The following is a 19,074-nucleotide window of genomic DNA, read 5'->3' on the forward strand; positions in this document are numbered from 1 at the left end:
AAAACAAAAGTAAAGCACCATACCCAGACCCTGTAGGAATATTCTATAATGTACGTTTAAGCTTTATAATCTTCTATAGCACTCATTAGGCAGGTGTTCGGACCGCCTGTTCCCATGTAATATTCCTTAGACTAATGCGTTTGTCTAACACTTTACTCGTTACTTGGCTCAGGTGTTTGTTTGTTTTTTAATTTGTTAGCTTGCTATCTACCCAAGTGTCACCAGATGTCTGTCTAACATGATTTCGCAAGTTACCAACCGGATCCTATGGTCCATAGCTTGTATTTTCACCTAAAGTTTAGCAACAAAAAATATAAAAAACGAGGCATTGCACTTTTGGAAATGTAATTTAATTTTGTGTATTGATGTAACAACCCTATATTGTAAATCACTCAAACATTTCCTCCAATTTCTCTTCTGTACCCCATCTTATATGCCTCTAATAAAAGAAAGATTGACAAAAAAGAAATATGGCCAAACTGGTGGCAAGTGGCATCTTGGCAGCTGCACGCTTGACTTTTCTCAGTTCATGGGCAGTTATTTTGCGCCTTGGTTTTTTCACACGCTTCTTGCGGCCCTGTTGACTATTTTGAATGAAACGCTTGATTGTTCGATGATCACGCTTCAGAAGCTTTGCAATTTTAAGAGTGCTGCATCCCTCTGCAAGATATCTCACTATTTTTGACTTTTCTGAGCCTGTCAAGTCCTTCTTTTGACCCATTTTGCCAAAGGAAAGGAAGTTGCCTAATAATTATGCACACCTGATATAGGGTGTTGATGTCATTAGACCACACCCCTTCTCATTACAGAGATGCACATCACCTAATATGCTTAATTGGTAGTAGGCTTTCGAGCCTATACAGCTTGGAGTAAGACAACATGCATAAAGAGGATGATGTGGTCAAAATACTCATTTGCCTAATAATTCTGCACTCCCTGTATATTTGGCAGCCTTCCTACATTTTCTACTGGTAACAGATCTGTACTGCTTATGTGGGGGGATGTGTCCTTTCACAAGATTCTACTTTGATACTTAACTGGAGGCCTGAATTGTACAAAGCTCAGAGTTATACCATCATATTGTTGTAAATCCTGCACCTTGTACAAAAAAAGGCATGTCTGTAGGCGAAGAGAGCACTCAATAAATGTACACTGACACTTCCCCATGTCCTCTGCATTGCTGAAGTAAATGGTCTATCTGTTGGTTCATGTTGGTATCTGTTGATAATTTCTCATTCTGGTTCATTATTATTCTGGCTCATTATTATATTATGTCTCATGTTGTTTTGTTATTTCTTTTTTCTTTTTTGTTTTTTCTTTTCTTAGAAACTGCCGCCACTCCAGTCACAGCCCCTACAACAGTGCCCCCCTCCATTCCTTCAACAGTGATCTCTCAATCACCAGCCCCTTCCCCCAGTAAACCAATGGCAGGAACTACTGACAAGGAAGAAGCTGCTAGACTGCTAGCAGAGAAGAGAAGGCAGGCAAGAGAGCAGAGGGAGCGTGAAGAGCAGGAGAGAAGGGAGCGTGAGGAACAGGAGAGGTATGTGTCACATTGCTGAGGAATGTGTTATCATTTTACCTTTTAATTGTCTTATGTCATACTCCACCCAGATCGAATATCTTTGGTGTAAGTTGATTAAATAATGGTTCCAATAGTTATGACGGTAGATGGTAGGTCAAATAAGTGCAGGAGGAGGATACAACAGAAGCTTAGTTCCAGAGAAACATAAAGTTGCAGACAGTCACCCATATCTACATGCAGTCGAAAACTTGTTTTTATGTGTAATTGATGGAGGGGACCATTGAGAGACTGATGCTTATAAATACTCAGTCTCAAGGCATCCTGTCCTTGGTACAGGCGTCCACATTTACTTAATTACTTACTTTTAAAACTGCACAAAGAATGACACCTTCATGTTAAGCATTGTGGCCAGGGGATACAGCTATATTGGACATTTAAGGCAACTTCATGGCCTATGTATAGCTGTTTATGTACCTGAAAAAGCAATCTGTAGTTTAAAGACAGATTATTTTGACTGTTGGTAATGTCTGCTATGTATGCAAATTGAATCTCATAGGAAAAAGGGAGACTAGTATTTGGTCTCAAAATAGAGGATATCCCTTTTAAAGAGGGGCCTGATCTTGAAGTTATATGACTGAATTGCAATATACGGAAACAAGGGATAGAGGATGGCTAATGGTGAATTATGTACTCATGCAGGCGTCAGCGGGAAGAGGCTGCTATCAAGGAGGCTGAGGAGAGGCATCAGAGAGAGGCCGAGGCACTACGCCAAGAGGAGCAGAGGAAACTAGAAGAAGAAGAAAGGCTTAAGCGTGAAGAGGAACAACAGAGGAAAGAGGCAGAAGAGCGAGCCAAAGCTGATAAGGAGGAGATGGAACGCCTTCAGAAACAAGTAAGGAGGATGATTGGATGTGAAACTTGGTGCAGAATGGGTCAACTCTTTAACTCTGCTGGTTCAGACCTACTTTCCTGTTTCTTTTTTTTTTTATGACAATCTTTATTTACATTTTCCAAGTTTTACTTTTTTCTCCCTTTTTTTTTCTCTCTCCCTTTTTTTCATTTCTCACCATGCGATAACATCAAATCAGTGCACATAACAAAGGCTTATGGCAGTGCGATAGTAATCAAATCATTAACAGAGCATTTTCCAGTAGAAGGAAGATGTCCAGCCAGAGTGTCTGAACCTTTGCTGTTGTGTTCGCGGGTAGATATGCCATGCGTGGCAATCTCCCATCGATAAACATGTATCGGAGAGTGGAGAAGACTGTTTAGAATGGGAGGGAGGCAGGTGGGAAATAGGAGACAAAAGTTTTAAAAAAAAACATGGGGGAAAGGGGGTTAGCGGCAGAAGGGCAGTCAGGTGGGCCAGGAGAGGCAGGTGTCCACATAGGAGTCGTGGGCTTATTAAGGAATGTCAGTCAATCAAGGTATCATCATATTTTTTGACACAAATTTGCACCACGGGCTCCATGTCTGAGCACATTTATCTGCTGTGCCTCTTAAGGCACTGGTCGTCGTCTCTTTAGTACAGATTTCCTGCACCCTGGCTACCCATTGCTGAAAGATTGGCACACCCCTCTGTTTCCACAAAGTGGTTACCAAGGTCTTAGCAGCTTTGAACAAATGTACGGTCAGTGATTTTTTTTGTAGGTCTTTACTGGCTGGCTGGTGTGGTGCAGGAGCATGGGCATCGGTTGAAATGGGAGATCCGAGTCTGTGATGCTACAAATTTTGGAATGTATCATTTCCCAGAAATGGGTGAGGGCTCGGCATGACCACCAAACATGCAGACCTGCGTCTGCCCCACATCTCCAGCACTCCCCTGGTATCCTGTTATCAGTGTGATGGAGAACGTCTGGGGTTCTGTACCAGTATGTACATAAGCTCTTGGGTGTTAGAGCTTATGGAACCTTTGTGGGTCAGTGTGAAAATCTTGTCCCACTCCTGTTTCTCTCTCCCATCTAGCAATACATTAAAAAGTCATTTTGTTAACTCCCAGAAGCTACTTTCCTGTTCCTGATCATGATATGCTTATTGATCACTATGTTTTGTGAGCTTTGTAAAATGCTATAGATATAGGTTTTGTCTTTATAAATAGTGAACTTATAGCAAAACACGTCTCGTTAGTCATGTGATTTCGGTATGTCTGCAGCCTTCTCTGCGCTGAATTCTTGTCTCTTAAGTTAGTGACTCACGGATGTCCTTGTCATCTGACAGAGCTAGAAAAACCAAAAACTACACAGTACATATAATTATTTTCTCTTTCCGGAAAATATGTTTTTAGGATCCAAAATCTGTACTCCTAATATGTCAGATTTGTTTACAGGAAATGGTGGATTAGTGTAATGGAAGGAGTGATACTCTGCTGCCCTCCACTGGTAATATGAGGAATTGTCATTTACATGTTTTTTTTTCTCTTTGTTCTTTACCACATTTTTGATTGGGCCCTGTCTTTGGGGGGGGGGGGGGGGGGGGGTAGGGAATAAATTATCTGCCTGAAGAAGTAGTTTTATCAGAATCTGTGCAGATGTTTAAACAGTAACTAGATAATACCTGCAAAAACATAATATTCAATGTTAAACATTTTCAACTGTAGTGTAACAGCTTCTTGATCCAAGGATAAATCTGACTGCCATTCTGGGGTCAAGAAGGATTTTTTTTCCTAGTTTGTTGCAAAATTGGAAGTGCTTCAAACTTGGGTTTTTTGCCTTTTGAATCAACCGCAAAAAACAAATGTGAGGAAGGCTGAACTTGATGGACACATGTCTCTTTTCAGCCTATGTAACTATGTAACCAAGTTTTAAACAAATTTGTGTCCATTAAAGTGCTACTGAAATTCCAAACCAGTCAAAAAATACAAAATAGGAACTACTTTGTCTCATATATTTTTTTTACACCTGACACTTCTTGAATTAGCTTTCTTCATGGAGGATCCAACGGTCTTGCAGGATCCTCCACAGATCTGTCTGCTGTATTCTTGCCCCATGTGCGAGAGTACAGCAATTACATTGGTTGAAGCACCAAGATCAGAAAAGAATAGTCCAGAAATGGATGGCGGCCCCTCGGAACTCAAATAGTGATGTCACTGTCGGGAGTCTTTGCAAATTATGCAGAGCTCCCAGACTGTGACAATGCCAGTTTCAGAGTATTTTGAATTAATTCTACAACTCTGTATTGTTTTTCTTTAGTCTTCTTTGGGATAAAACCCATGTAGCAGCAGATTAAACATGATTGTTTTTTTGGCATTACAGGTTATTCAAGGATATAATAGGTAATATGGGGGGTTAACCACTTGTTGATCCAAAAAGAAATCTGATAGCCAGTTGAGACAGATTATGTAATTTTTGTTTTCAAGTTTTTAGGATTATCCGCGTGCATGTGCAAAAGGCGTTTTTTTGTGTTTTTTTTTCCATCTAATATTATTGTGAAACCCAAGTTCCACAGGTGCCCTTGCACCAGCCTCAAAGAGCTAATTTAAAAACAAAAGAGTGCATTTGTTTATTTCTGTGCAAAAGTAATGTTACTGTAGGTACTTCCTGAGAGTAAACACTTGTGAAACCCATCCTCGGAGGAACCCTGGAAGAATATTATTTCCAGCATCTACAGATATTCCCATTTATTATCCTTGCAGGAATAATTCACCCGTTTACGTATAGTTATGTTCAGTATATCCCCTAAAACAGAAACAATATAAATAACACTTCTGTAACAGAGTTATGTGAACTCATCCAGAAACTTAAATATGCACTGGACACTATTAGAAATGGGTTTTAAAATAAACATTATTTAAAAGAACCGCAAAATGGATAGAATAGCAGAATCAGTTGTTTTATATTTGGAAAAACAACAATTTTAAATGTTGTCCAATGTCCTTGTGTCAAACAGTTGTTAAACCATAGGTATCTCTACCATTGGACAAGGGCGTTGATGATGACAAAGTAAAACCTTGCTATACGGGACAGCCAGCTTATCCTGCGACCAGTCATTAACATTATATATGAATCCCTTAATCACTTGAATTTGATATTTGTTTATTTGTTTATTACCGGTATTTATAAAGCACTAACATGTTCCATAGCTCTGTACAATTAGGGTAGAATATACAATTTACACAGACCAATACAAGAGGTTAAGAGATCTAGCCATTGAAACTCTTTTATACAAAGTCTATACATCTAAAGACATGATGGGATATAATGGGGATTTAAGACATGAGGGGACAGGGGGAATTTGCAAATGATGGCCTGAGGAATTTAAGGGAGAGTTAAGGCTACTCGTAAAATGAAAATAGAGGGTACCATTGACTACGATCTCACACAGCTGGAAGAACATGCTATCAATTAGTAGGAACCTGTGTGGGTGGAAAGTGCTGAAGATATTCAGTATTGTTTGTATCTGGGTGTGTGAAGTGAGGCCTAAGGAACAGGACTGGAGATGAGACACAGTTGTGGAAGGAATTTACAGCCAGGAGGGGCAAAGGATCAAGAGAGGGGAAGGGCAGAGTAAACATTTGTTGTATAGAATTAAAAAGTTTACCAACCAAATTATTTCCCCCCAAAAATTGAAAACTATGTGTACATAATGCACGTAATTATTGGTGGAACAAATTCAATGAAAATAGCAGTGAAAAACTGCATCCACAGAAAGCTACAGTGCCAAACTGCAAGTAAAATGGTGACATTGTAATAGTAACAAATATGTTGACAAAAGTAAAAAAAAAAGTAAAACGTAAAAAGTAAAGCTAAATAGAGCAGGTGCAGCATCTTCTAAGCTTCAGTCTGTACCTGGAAGTATGGGAAATTAAGAGATTCAGTATTGCTTGTATATGGATGATATTATAGATGTTTTTTCAAAATGAATGCTTATGCATACTATCTGTTTTTTCACCATATTTATTATTTATTTTTCTCTTTCTTTGAAGAGAGAAGAAGCTGAAGCAAAGGCTCGAGAAGAAGCAGAAAAACAGAGGCTGGAGCGAGAACAGCATTTCCAGAGAGAAGAACAGGAAAGATTTGAACGCAAGAAGGTGCCTCCCCATAATGAGATGCAAATATTTTAGTATAATGTTTTTTTTCTCTCTCTCTCTCTCTCTCTATATATATATAAAATTTTATTAAATGTTCCAAAATAGTACAAACCTTTAAAATACAAAAGACAAAAAAGCATACATAAGCATTAAATTCCGTAAATATTACTTGCCACGGTTATTACAGTCAAAGAAAATATCTAATAAATAGGTTAATCTCAATATGTAGCGTATTACTACTTAATTCTGACAATCATTCGTATGCCCTTTTGCCATACATGCTCATATTATTCAGTCCAGAGTACTGGATCATTAAGGTGGATGTATGTGCTCTGACACAGGATAACTAGAAACAAAAAAAAAAAAAAGAAAAGAAGAAAATAGGCACTCTCCCATCAGTGTGTTTAAGTATCTGCAATAAATTCACACAATGAGGAATGGAATGGATTTTTTAAAAAGGCAACATTTTCAGCAAAAGGCTGGTTATTTATACTGAGACCCAGCATGTTGTAGAGAATGGAACAATGGATTAGGTTTATATACATTTCTTTAACAGCACTGTCTGTCCCACCTATATTTTAAATTTAGTATTAATATATGTAGTAATCTACATTTTGTTTACTTTGTTATTGGTCAATCAGGGTAGCTCTTAGCATACGTTTTTAATACACTATCAGGGTTATTCACTAAAGTGGCCTTAAATTTCAAATTCACTTTGAATTCCCAACCATTCTCACCTTAGTGAATAACCTTATCTATCCCAGTATGATACCTAAATCATACCTTGCTCTATTTGCACAGACTCTTCTCATTTCTGTTAACCTTCCCATTACTAGCCATCCTATATTGACAATTCGATACTATATTCCTGCCTTGTATGTATATGTGTATATGAATTACTATGAAACAGTGTAAGATATATGTGTTTTAACTTGTTTACTCCCACCGCTTGCATATTTCAGCGTCTTGAAGAAATAATGAAAAGGACAAGGAAATCAGATGCCTCAGACAAAGTGAGTGAAATGAGATGTGCAAGCTCCAGTAAAACTTTGAATTAAATTTTTCAGTTGATATGTAAAAATTAAAACTAGGGCTGTCATTCTACTCTGGAATTTCCCTCCCTACAAAAGTATTGTAAAGGTTGAAATTGATGCCTGGGTCCTGACCTATTGTTTAACCTCTTAAGGACCAAACCTCTGGAATAAAAGGGAATCATGACATGTCACACATGTCATGTGTCCTTAAGGGGTTGAAGACCTTGCATATCTTTTCTGTATGGGACAATGATTATTTCAAAGAAATTCACAAACATATGGAACAGTACTGTTAACCCCCTGATGTCCATGGTCAAATAAATGGACTAGGAGCTGAGGGAAAATGTATTGTTTATTTTTACCCAGATTGAGAGTATATTCATTTAAGATGGAAGTTTTTTCTTTAAAGGACCACTATAGTGCCAGGAAAACATACTTGTTTTCCTGGCACTATAGTGCCCTGAGGGTGCCAACACCCTCAGGGCCCCCCTCCCGCCGGGCTCTGGGGGGAGGAAGGGGTTAAACTTACCTCTTTCTCCAGTGCTGGGCGGGGAGCTCTCCTCCTCCTCTCCGCCTCCTCTCCTCCTCTTCACAATGCTTTCCTATGGACGCTGGCATCTTCTCACTGTGAAAATCACAGTGAGAAGGGCGGAAGCCCTCTAGCGGCTGTCAGTGAAATAGCCACTAGAGGCTGGATTAACCCATTTATAAACATAGCAGTTTCTCTGAAACTGCTATGTTTATAGAAAAAAGGGTTAAACCTAGCTGGACCAGGCACCCAGACCACCTCATTAAGCTGAAGTGGTCTGGGTGCCTATAGTGGTCCTTTAAATGAGATTTATTTTCTCTGTTTATATTAGCATCACCAGTTTTTGGTATTTTTACTTTTAGAAAATATAATAGGATCCAGGAGACTTCATATATAGGCTACTGACTTGGCTGGCCAGCTGTTGTATCTAGTCATAAAGTGGCCTTATTCTACTTGTAATCCAGCAGTTGCTAGAGAGCAATATTTATGTGGCTTTTAAACTCATTTAATTGCTTTCACTGTGTTTCTGTGTTTGTCTTTGCCCAGTTGACTATTGTATGAGCTGTCACATTAATACTTGGGACTAAAATATGAGCAATGCATTCTTTCTTTTCAGAAGAAAGAGGACAAGCTGACATTGAATGGGAAAGAAACCAAACAAGAGTCGTCTCCCAGCAAAGGTAAGTAAAAACCTCATATCGGAGCTCGAGTGAAGTGAAGAAGTAAAGCGCCACATTTTCCCACTCTTTTCTAAGACAATGTAATAAATGTTTTTGTTAATGTGTTGTGTATAGTGAGACCCTTCTGTGTTTTTATGTCTAGATGTAGCCAGTCCCTCTGAAAATATTATGAAGATTGAAGTTCCTGAGAAAAAGTTGGTGAAATTTCAGGAAAGAATGGGGGCATCTGAGTCTACACACGGGTATGTACAGGTCATAGCCAGTAGGGTTAAAGAACATGTTTGGAAACCATTAAATGGGTACTATCACCTAAGGCCGGACTAGAAAAAAAATTTGGCCTAAGCATTTTTTAAATTAAAACAGCCCAGTGAGAAGGGGGGGAGGGGGGCAGAGACAACACCAATTAAAACATGTTTTCACATCACCAATAACAAGCACATCCCTTCTCAAAGTGAGCATGCTGGTTCAATGTTCTTCCAGGGAAACCAATGTGCAGAGCCCTGCGGAAGACCTTTTGCATGAAAAAAAAAATTCCTGTATGTGTTCTACACAGCACAAGCAAATGTAATGACATGCATGCACTGTGATTGCTTGAGACTTGCATCTGGGTTCTCAAAGTGAGATACCAGAGGACAAAAGGGCCAGGAAAACGTATTGTGTATCTGTTTGGATCCTGCTTGTGGAATTGTGTGGGTGTGTGTGGACTTTGCTGATTGTGGTGTGGTGTAGGGGATCTAGTAAGGGTAGAGGATTTAGCATGTGTGTAGGGGATATAGTGTGTGCTTATGTTGGGGATCCAGAGTGTATGTAGTATGTGCCTGGAATGTACTTTTTGCAAGTGTTAGTGTGTCTATAGGGAATCTATTGTGTAGGAGTGCACTGTGTGTGAGAGGTACAATGTGTGTATGACGGGTGCATTGTGTATGTTGGGGGACAGATGAGAGAAAAGCAATTTTATTTTTTTTATTTGTAATTTTATAGAATTTTTGTAATAAACTGGGTACAGAAAGGAAGAGGGGATGGGTAAGTATCTATTCACGGTACATGCTTGTCAGTTCAATATGCAGGAATATCATTGCAAAGTAATCATACCACATTTGTTTTTTTGTTTTTTTAATTATAAAAAACAAACATTGTGTCGCCCTCCCTTCCTACCTTTGGCCTGGAAGTGGGGACATTGTAAGCCTTGGTGGCCTAGTTCACTCTCATGAGATCCGCTCTGTCAATGCATTGCCATGCTAATCGCGGCAATGCTCCGAGCTGGTGAGAAGAATTTTCTCTTCTGATTCTGATGTCCCCTGTTGGCCTTGGCCCAACTCCATTGCCTTGCATTTGCCCAGTTTTCACTATAACCAGTCTGGGCCTGCTGTCACCCATCTGAGATTAACACTACTTAAAGGACCACTCTAGTGCCAGGAAAGCATACTCGTTTTCCTGGCACTAGAGTGCCCTGAGGGTGCCCCCACCCTCAGGGACCCCCTCCCGCCCGGCTCTGGAAAGGGGAAAGGGGTTAAATCTTACCTTTTTCCAGCGCTGGGCGGAGAGATCTCCTTCTGCTCTCCTCCTCCGATCCTCCTCTTCTCCTCCCCGTCGGCTGAATGCGCACGCGCGGCAAGAGCTGCGCGCGCATTCAGCCGGTCACATAGGAAAGCATTCATAATGCTTTCCTATGGACGCTGGCGTGCTCTCACTGTGAAAATCACAGTGAGAAGCACGCAAGCGCCTCTAGTGGCTGTCAATGAGACACTAGAGGACATAGGGGGAAGGCTTAACCCATTCATAAACATAGCAGTTTCTCTGAAACTGCTATGTTTATGAAAAAATGGGTTAACCCTAGAAGGACCTGGCACCCAGACCACCTCATTAAGCTGAAGTGGTCCGGGTGCCTAGAGTGGTCCTTTAATAAAATTTAGAAAATCATCTATAACGTGTTTTTTTTTACAGTATCCATTTTTTATTTAAATTAATATTACAAATTATTAGCAAATGTCATCATAATTCAGTTCAGACAATGAACACATTGCAAACAAAGAAGAGAAATAAAAACATTGTTTAATTTCTCCTCTTTTCTGAATGCTCTCTCTATGCAGCCTGACTGGTGCAAGGGGCAGAGTTTATAACAGTGATTGACAAGATGGAGGAGCCCAGTTGCAGGATAGAAAGGTGTGAATTTCTGAATTCTATTTTATTTTTCACACCTTCAATATACATATTTGTAGATGCGAGCACACGTGGCACCATAACCAATGGTTGTACCTGGGATGCAAATGGACCTGGTCCCTTTTAAACTCCATAGTTATTGGGTCACAATCTGATGAAGGCATCAGTGCATAAGCAAATTAACTTATTTCATAATAATGCATGTGAAGTACAACATGCAAAACATGACACTGATGATTTTTAGAGGTAAAGTCGCAAAAAAAAGAAAACGTGCACAAAGGTAAAAAAGTATGTACAAAGTTTGCAAGCTAATATTAACCATCAACATGGCCCCATACATTCACATTATCTTTATATATCACATACATATGGAATAAGTAACCAAATCAATTTGGAGGTGATTGGCCAAATATAATGATGCTATTCAAAAATGAATACATTTTTATCATTATATTTCAGATTTTTTCATATGTACATTGTGGTGAAAGTGACCTCGCCACTGGTTTTTGGAGGGGCCTGTTTGACTGATTATAGCCCTTCGTGCCTTTTTCCCTGCTATGGTACAGAATGGGGCTTGTCGAATGGATTAGGCTTATGGTGTTTGTTTACCGAACAAACTGAAGAACAGCCGGACCACCCGCAAGTGGAGTGTGCAGCCTATTAACCTCCCAGAAGCTGTGGTTAACCGCAGCTTGATTGACGAACGGCTGGGTGGTTGTCATTCATATGCACGAACATGTGGCAGCGGCCATCTTAAACTGTTGAACGGCCAGCTGTGTTTTGTCGTTGAGCGCATTGGAACTGTTTTCGGGCACTCACTCGCACGAACATCGATGGGACTTCCAGCAATTTGTTTATTTTTCATACAAACGCAGCGGTGTTCGGTACATTGAAGTATACAAACAAGAAACACTGGCGAATCAGATACACAAACAATCCTTTCGTTATTTTAATGTGTTTCCCTACCCCTAAAATAAACCGGCCGACCCAGCTGAACTTATGGAACTATTCTGGGCAGTAGCCTCGTGGGCAGCCGGGCAGAAATGTGACCTCCAGGTAACTTTTGAACCCCTGAACCGATCTGGGTGATTTTTAAGTATGTTGTTTCCCCAGATCAGGGCTATCAGCAAACGCATGTTTTATGGGGGTCTTCTATGTTTTTGGGGTGTTTTCAGAAATGTGTAAAATCTTGTATTTTTCGTTTGGAGATAATTGAGTTGATACAGTAATTAACTCAATTATCTCCTAAGCAGAGGGGAAGGATTGTGTACACTGTATGGGAGTGTCTGAATGTAAAACTCTGTTTCTATTGGCTTGTTAATCTTGTGTCCCTGTGCCCAACTAGGTCCACCTGGGCGTTACCTTTGTTGTAAACCTTGTATAAAAGGCCAGTGTGCCCCATTAAACCTTGAGTTCCTGTTTTACCCTCAACATAGAGTCTCGTCTCATGTGGGGGGGAAAAGGCTGCATCTACCCTGGGGATTTCTATATCACTATACTCCCCAGGGAATATAATCACTAAGCTCTTTTAAGAGCTGTTCCTGCTTGACTCTCTGGAGGAAGAGAGGTTCATCCACTGGAACCTAGAGCCTTGTCGTAGGTCCAGGGTGTTTAGGAGCTTGCGAGTTCCCAGCCAAGCTGTAACGCTGGACGTGGGGAGTGCGGTGAGCACTAGGAGCATCGGTCGGCGGAGGTACCCAACCGGAGTACAGGAAGCTCCGTTACATGCATATTTTATTTCATTTTAATTGTTTTGTTGTTTTTTTTATTGAAGTTTTTCAAACAAAAAAACAACAACAATAAAACAAACAGTAACCAACAATTGGGGATACAGAAACAAGAAAAACAAGAGAGGGAATACAATAAGCTATCATGAAATAACATAAATAATACAGTTTTGTGATTTATACCCTTATAATACTTAATATTCGACCCTCAAAATATGCTAAAAAAAAAATAAAAAACAGTTGTCATTGACAGAAGATTGCTTTAGAGACTTAATTATACTTTGTTTATCAACACAAATCAATAATACTAATCAATAATACAATAATACAACATAACTGACCTTGTAACCGCTACATCACGTTCAGCCCAACCATACCCCTCCTCACCATTATTAACTAAAGTACAATGGGTTAGCCTCCTACCGCATCAATTGGCGTGAAAATTTACCTATTACTGATTTCTTATCTTCCTTTTTTAATTATCTGTTGATATCCTGTTACTATATACTAACCAATCTTGCCACATTTTCTCATGCCAAAGTTCTCTACCTTCTATTTTATTTGCTATTCTCGCCAAAATATTTCGGTGGGGTCTTTCGTTTTAATTTTTAAATCATGTATACCTCTGGAAATAAAAATTGTTTAACCTAAACCATTTTGTATCTCAACACAGCCACTGGTAAGAACAGAAGGAAAGAAAGGCAGTGCTCCCCAAGACTCTCATGATATAAGTTTAATAGTTTTATTTCAGGATCATTGTGAAATGGACAGTATAGTCAGCAGAAAAAATACAGCTTAATGTAGTAGTTCTGGTGTCTACAACATGTCCCTGCAGGCTTTTCAATGTAATGCTGCCTTTTTAGAGAAAAGGCAGTGTTTACACTGGTGCCCAGTAATCCCTCTAGTGGAAGTCACTCAGGTGACTCACCCTAGCGTTCAGCATCTCCATACTCTGCATGGAGGCACTGAATGTTCTCTGAGGAGATGCTGATTGGCACAGCACTGCGTTTTGCTGTGCATGTGTAATAGTCTCCCAGTGCTTTCCTATGAGAAAGCATTGGACTGACTGAGATCATCAAGATTGATTATCTCAACCATGGAGGTGTGTCCATGGGAAAAAAACGTGAATACATTTTTTCAAGGCAATCAAAGGGGAGCCAACCATCTAAAGAGCCACACCAGCACTATAGTGTTCCTTAATAATTTAATTATGAATAATTTGATAATAAAATGTCTGCATTCTATGTCTTTACTATTATTCTTCCTTCTTCCATTTAGAGTCCCCACTGCTCTAGTGAATGGAGTCCAACCTCCTAAACAGGAAAATGGATTCTTTCCTAAGGATTCCTCCCCAGCCTTTGAGGAGGTGATAACCTTGTCCGATATTAGTGGTTCTAATGGTGAGAGAGAAATTCCCCCTGGAGAGCCTATTATTGCTTTTGGAGGCAAAGATGCTTTCATTAAAAATGCTACTGTACAGTCCCCTCAAGTCACAGGTGAGCTTATATCCAATGTAATACTGGAATTGTGTATTTATTTTAAACCTTTTGGGAGCAGTAAATGGCTTGGATACACAGAAGAATCAGTTGCCAAACATGTACATACTATCTCAATAGATTCTATTGTACTTAATTAATTCACAGAACTAGAATTGCCCCTTACTAAATCTTTGAAGTGCACCTGGTCTATAGATATTTTCTGAGTCTTCTCACTTGGACTAGTAAGGATCTGTCACCATTCTGTATTAATTTCAGGAGATCATGAAAAAATACTCTTTTTTGGGACTGGGTCTCTGAAATTTGCATTGTTGACCAAATTTACTAGTAAACTGTGAAATACCATTGACCCATTTAGCTTGCCATCGGTCCTCCATAAAAATCCTTGAGCTGGATTAAGTTGATTACATCTAAAACTTCCTCCAGTATTAAGTAATGTAAGAGCTTTGGGTGATTAAACTTCATTATTGGATAAAATAAACTAATAGTATATGTTTGTACTCCCTGAATATACCTTAAAGGACCACTCTAGTGCCAGGAAAACATACTCGTTTTCCTGGCACTAGAGTACCCTGAGGGTGCCCCCACCCTCAGGGACCCCCTCCCGCCGGGCTCTGGAGAGAGGAAGGGGTTAAACTTACCTCTTTTTCCAGCGCCGGGCGGGGAGCTTTCCTCCTCCTCTCCATCTTGATCGCGACGTCATCGGCTGAATGCGCATGCGCGGCAGGAGCCGCGCTCGCATTCAGCCGGTCGCATAGGAAAGCATTTACAATGCTTTCCTATGGACGCTTGCGTGCTCTCACTGTGATTTTCACAGTGAGAAGCACGCAAGCGCCTCTAGCGGCTGTCAATGAGACAGCCACTAGAGGATTTGGAGGCTGGATTAACCCTCATTATAAACATAGCAGTTTCTCTGAAACTGCTATGTTTATAAAAAAAAGGGTTAATCCTAGAGGTACCTGGCACCCAGACCACTTCATTAAGCTGAAGTCGTCTGGGTGCCTAGAGTGGTCCTTTAATGTGTTGGCTGGACAAGGATGTCAAGTCCTCATACTTAACATCTTGAGTTCCAAAGTACTGGACCCCAAAATCTCTGCATATGAGCACCTCTTTTGAAATCACAGAGGAACTGTAAACTGCCTTATTAGTTAATAACTAAATTATGATTTCGTTATAACTGAATTTAGACAGTCCATGTACAATGGAAATGTCTAACCCTGGGGAATCATTTTTTAACCCCTTAAGGACACAACTTCAGAAATAAAAGGGAACCATGACGTAATATTTCCGTCATGTGTTCTTAAAGGGTTAAGACTACTTCACTGGACTAACCTTTTGGGCATGGTGGTTAAAACTGAAAATTTGATTTGTAACAGATATAGCTGCGTGTTTAGGAAGAATGTAATTATACTTTATTTGATGGCAGAAAAAGCAAAACATCTGCTAATTGTCATTTTCTTCATTTTTGTGTTTCCTTCTAGAAGTTCTGTAACATTTTGCAATATATACCTTTGGAGCGCCTGAATAGAAAGGTCTCATATAAGGATGTCAAAAGAAAGGGATTGATGGACAAATACCTTTCTGGGCTAAACCCATGTGTTTAACCATCATATGTCTGCTGTTTTTATCGACACCATTGTTGCCACTTGGGCTGTCGATGGCATCATTAACCAGATAACAGAAGGAGTTAAATAAAACAGATTGTTAATGTTACAAGAAAATGCAGCAGATTGTTTTTTCACAGTCAGTATGGCTGATACCAGGATTACAAGTGACGCCGTATATCTGCCACTGTTGAATACTGGACACGTCCTAGTGTTATAATATTTCATTTTGTGCTTTTTTTTTTTTTTTTTTTTTAACATGCACCTTATATTAAAATAAAAAGTTAAAAAAAACTGACAAGGTATCTTTCACGATAAAGAAAGGGCGGGGATTAGAAAATGTTGAAAGAAAAACTATTTGAAAAGTGTTGATTTTCCCACGATGACTGAAAATGCGTGATCAAGCTTTCTGGTGTTCCTTATTAAGTAGCTATTTAACGCAAAGAGACTGCTGGGTACCATGCTGTATATGAATTCTGTATATAAAACCTCACAGTGTTACATCAAGGATTTTGACAATGTGCCTGTTTGTATGCATGAAGACATTGGATTAAAAATGTATGTTGTACATGTTTTATGATTTTAGAAAAACACATTGAATTTTACCATCCTTTTTGTTTCTTAGTCTACATTCATAGATAATGCATACACCTGTGAGTCTGTGTATGTAGAATTTGTTGTTGTTTTTTCGGGGAGCTTTTACTACATTAATAACACTCAATGTCCGATGGATTTCCAACATTGAACCAAAGCTAGCAATGTGCTAAAGAGCCCAATTGTGTCCACTGCTATAGACACTAGTTCTGTTAGAGTCTAACCTATATATAGGTATCACAAGCTATGTTTTAGTTTCCATTTGCTTTTGTTTAAATCTTTATTTTACAACACACATATACACCATAACAAGGAGTAAAAAAAACAATGACAAGAGACATGGAAACTACTCTGCGTTTGGGACACTGTTATTAGACTGACAGGCGGCATTTATCAGTGTATTCATATATATATGTGCTGTGTTTGTGTATTAGGTCAGGTATTCTCTGCATATTTAGAGAATAAATAGGAGACTTGTGCAAAAAAGCTTTTAAGCCAGTTCGTCCAAATAAAATTCCTGTTGATACCGAAACAATTCCAAATCAATTCTTACCTGTAGATTCTAATGGTAAAATTATTCTGAATCGATTTGATAAACCGTTATTTAATGTGGACAAACTGGTTCAAACTTCTTTTTGCATAAGTGTAATATAGAGTGCAGATTATTTTGGAACTCTTGTCCTCCTCTGGTAATGCTTACTAAAACCAGATCTCATTTCCTTTTCCCTGGTCTTATTTAGCTTTAAGTGAGAGAATCTGTGGACCTGTGTGCAAGATTTTGCTTGCTCCACATACAAATGAATGCCCAGACTTACAAATGCACAACACATACGTGAGCAGCATCTCTTGTATTTAAAATGAATGGAGGCACCTTTTTATTTTATGCAAATGAGATTGGGATTAGCCTATCAAATGCTCTGGGGTAAAAAAGCTACTCAGGAGTTTATGCAAAACATACAGTTGGTCCAGGTTATAATTTGTATCATCAATATATGGAAGTGGGAGAGCAGTGGGGATGGCAATCTTTGCATAGATTTTTAATTTTGCAGTAACCAGACCTGCTACATCCACATTTATGCATGAATTATGGCTTTGGTCACTGAAGTGTCGCTTATAACCACTTCACACGGAACGAGCTTTTGAATTATTTATTCAATGAGCGGACTTTTGTCTTGCACAGAACAAGTAATGAATCGGTTATAATGCACCTGTCTGTAATCCAGGTGCCATCATTTTAGAACTGGTTTATACATGTCGCAGTCTGCAAAAGATTGGTGGGAGTTACATTCCTGAGTGTCAGTTGCCACTATTTGAACGATGGCAGCTGAAATAGTAAGGCAGTGCTGAAGTAGTCATAGGGCTCTGCCTTATAAGAAAGTCCCATCTTTAAAGGGTAACTATAGTCACCTGAACAACTTTAGCTTAATGAAGCAGTTTTGGTGTGTAGAACATGCCCCTGCAGCCTCACTGCTCAATCCTCTGCCATTTAGGAGTTAAATCCCTTTGTTTATGAACCCTAGTCACACCTCCCTGCATGTGACTTGCACAGCCTTCCATAAACACTTCCTGTAAAGAGAGCCCTATTTAGGCTTTCTTTATTGCAAGTTCTGTTTAATAAGATTTTCTTATCCCCTGCTATGTTAATAGCTTGCTAGACCCTGCAAGATCCTCCTGTATGTGATTAAAGTTCAATTTAGAGATTGAGATACAATTATTTAAGGTAAATTACATCTGTTTGAAAGTGAAAACAGTTTTTTTTTTTTCATGCAGGCTCTGTCAATCATAGCCAGGGGAGGTGTGGCTATGGCTGCATAAACAGAAACAAAGTGATTTAACACCTAAATGACAGTGAATTGAGCAGTGAAATTGCAGGGGAATGATCTATACACTAAAACGGCTTTATTTAGCTAAAGTAATTTAGCTGACTATAGTGTTCCTTTAACCCCTTAAGGACAGACGACGGATATATTCCGTCATGATTCCCTTTTATTCCAGAAGTTGTGTCATTAAGGGGTTAATGTCTGCAGTACGCTAAACCATAATCCCTGCAGTACTTTACACTACACTTAGCAGTAATCCCTGCAATGCCCTAACCCAAAATATCATGCAATATAAATGAATCATTAATGCAAAGCATGTATTGGGGTATAGTAATGCAAATATGCTGTTCTGGAGAAATTCGTAAGCCACTTGATAGTGATTTATTTGAATGTCCCCAGAAACCCTAGATGAATTTATTCCTAAAATCAGGACACACAAATGATTTATTTTTCACATACTTTTCTGTAGCTGCACTTTCTTTCTACAAATTGTGATAGGCAAAACTGTGACGATAATAATGGTATTCAAAATGAGTCTTGCAAGAGTTAAAATTGGTACATTTAGTTTTGAAATGTAATCTTTATAAGCAATGCTGTCCTTCCAGATAAATAACATTCTTTAAACCAATCTCAATATTTCAGTTCAACCTGTTTTTGATATGAGTTAAAAATTGTTACTTGACACCCACACCTGAATGCTGAATGTTGGGCATTAGCAGTGTCTAAGAAACTGATGTTGTTCTGTGCTCTGTTAAATGGCCATAATAAGAACTTTAAGCAATCTGTTGATGTCTGAGTGTTCTGATAATGTGAAAAGGATTTGTTAGAACTACCTCAAAAGACAATAAAGTTTTTTTTTTATCTTTAAAATAATTTTAA

General features: G+C 39.1%; 1 protein-coding gene across 1 annotated transcript in view; it reads left to right on the forward strand.

The window, feature by feature from the left end:
• Positions 1–16,391, forward strand: part of MAP7D1 (MAP7 domain containing 1) — a 103,198-nt gene extending 86,807 nt beyond the window's left edge. Inside the window, exons 11-18 of the mRNA XM_063454520.1 lie at positions 1,327–1,543; positions 2,225–2,417; positions 6,447–6,551; positions 7,514–7,564; positions 8,731–8,794; positions 8,937–9,036; positions 13,960–14,177; positions 15,659–16,391. Of these exons, the coding sequence (XP_063310590.1) occupies positions 1,327–1,543; positions 2,225–2,417; positions 6,447–6,551; positions 7,514–7,564; positions 8,731–8,794; positions 8,937–9,036; positions 13,960–14,177; positions 15,659–15,669 (959 nt within the window). The 3' untranslated portion in view covers positions 15,670–16,391. The remainder of the gene's footprint in view (positions 1–1,326; positions 1,544–2,224; positions 2,418–6,446; positions 6,552–7,513; positions 7,565–8,730; positions 8,795–8,936; positions 9,037–13,959; positions 14,178–15,658) is intronic.
• The last annotated feature ends 2,683 nt before the right edge of the window (positions 16,392–19,074 follow it).

The sequence above is a fragment of the Pelobates fuscus genome, chromosome 1 (genome assembly GCF_036172605.1).
Source record: "Pelobates fuscus isolate aPelFus1 chromosome 1, aPelFus1.pri, whole genome shotgun sequence".
Classification (NCBI taxonomy): Eukaryota; Metazoa; Chordata; class Amphibia; order Anura; family Pelobatidae; genus Pelobates; species Pelobates fuscus.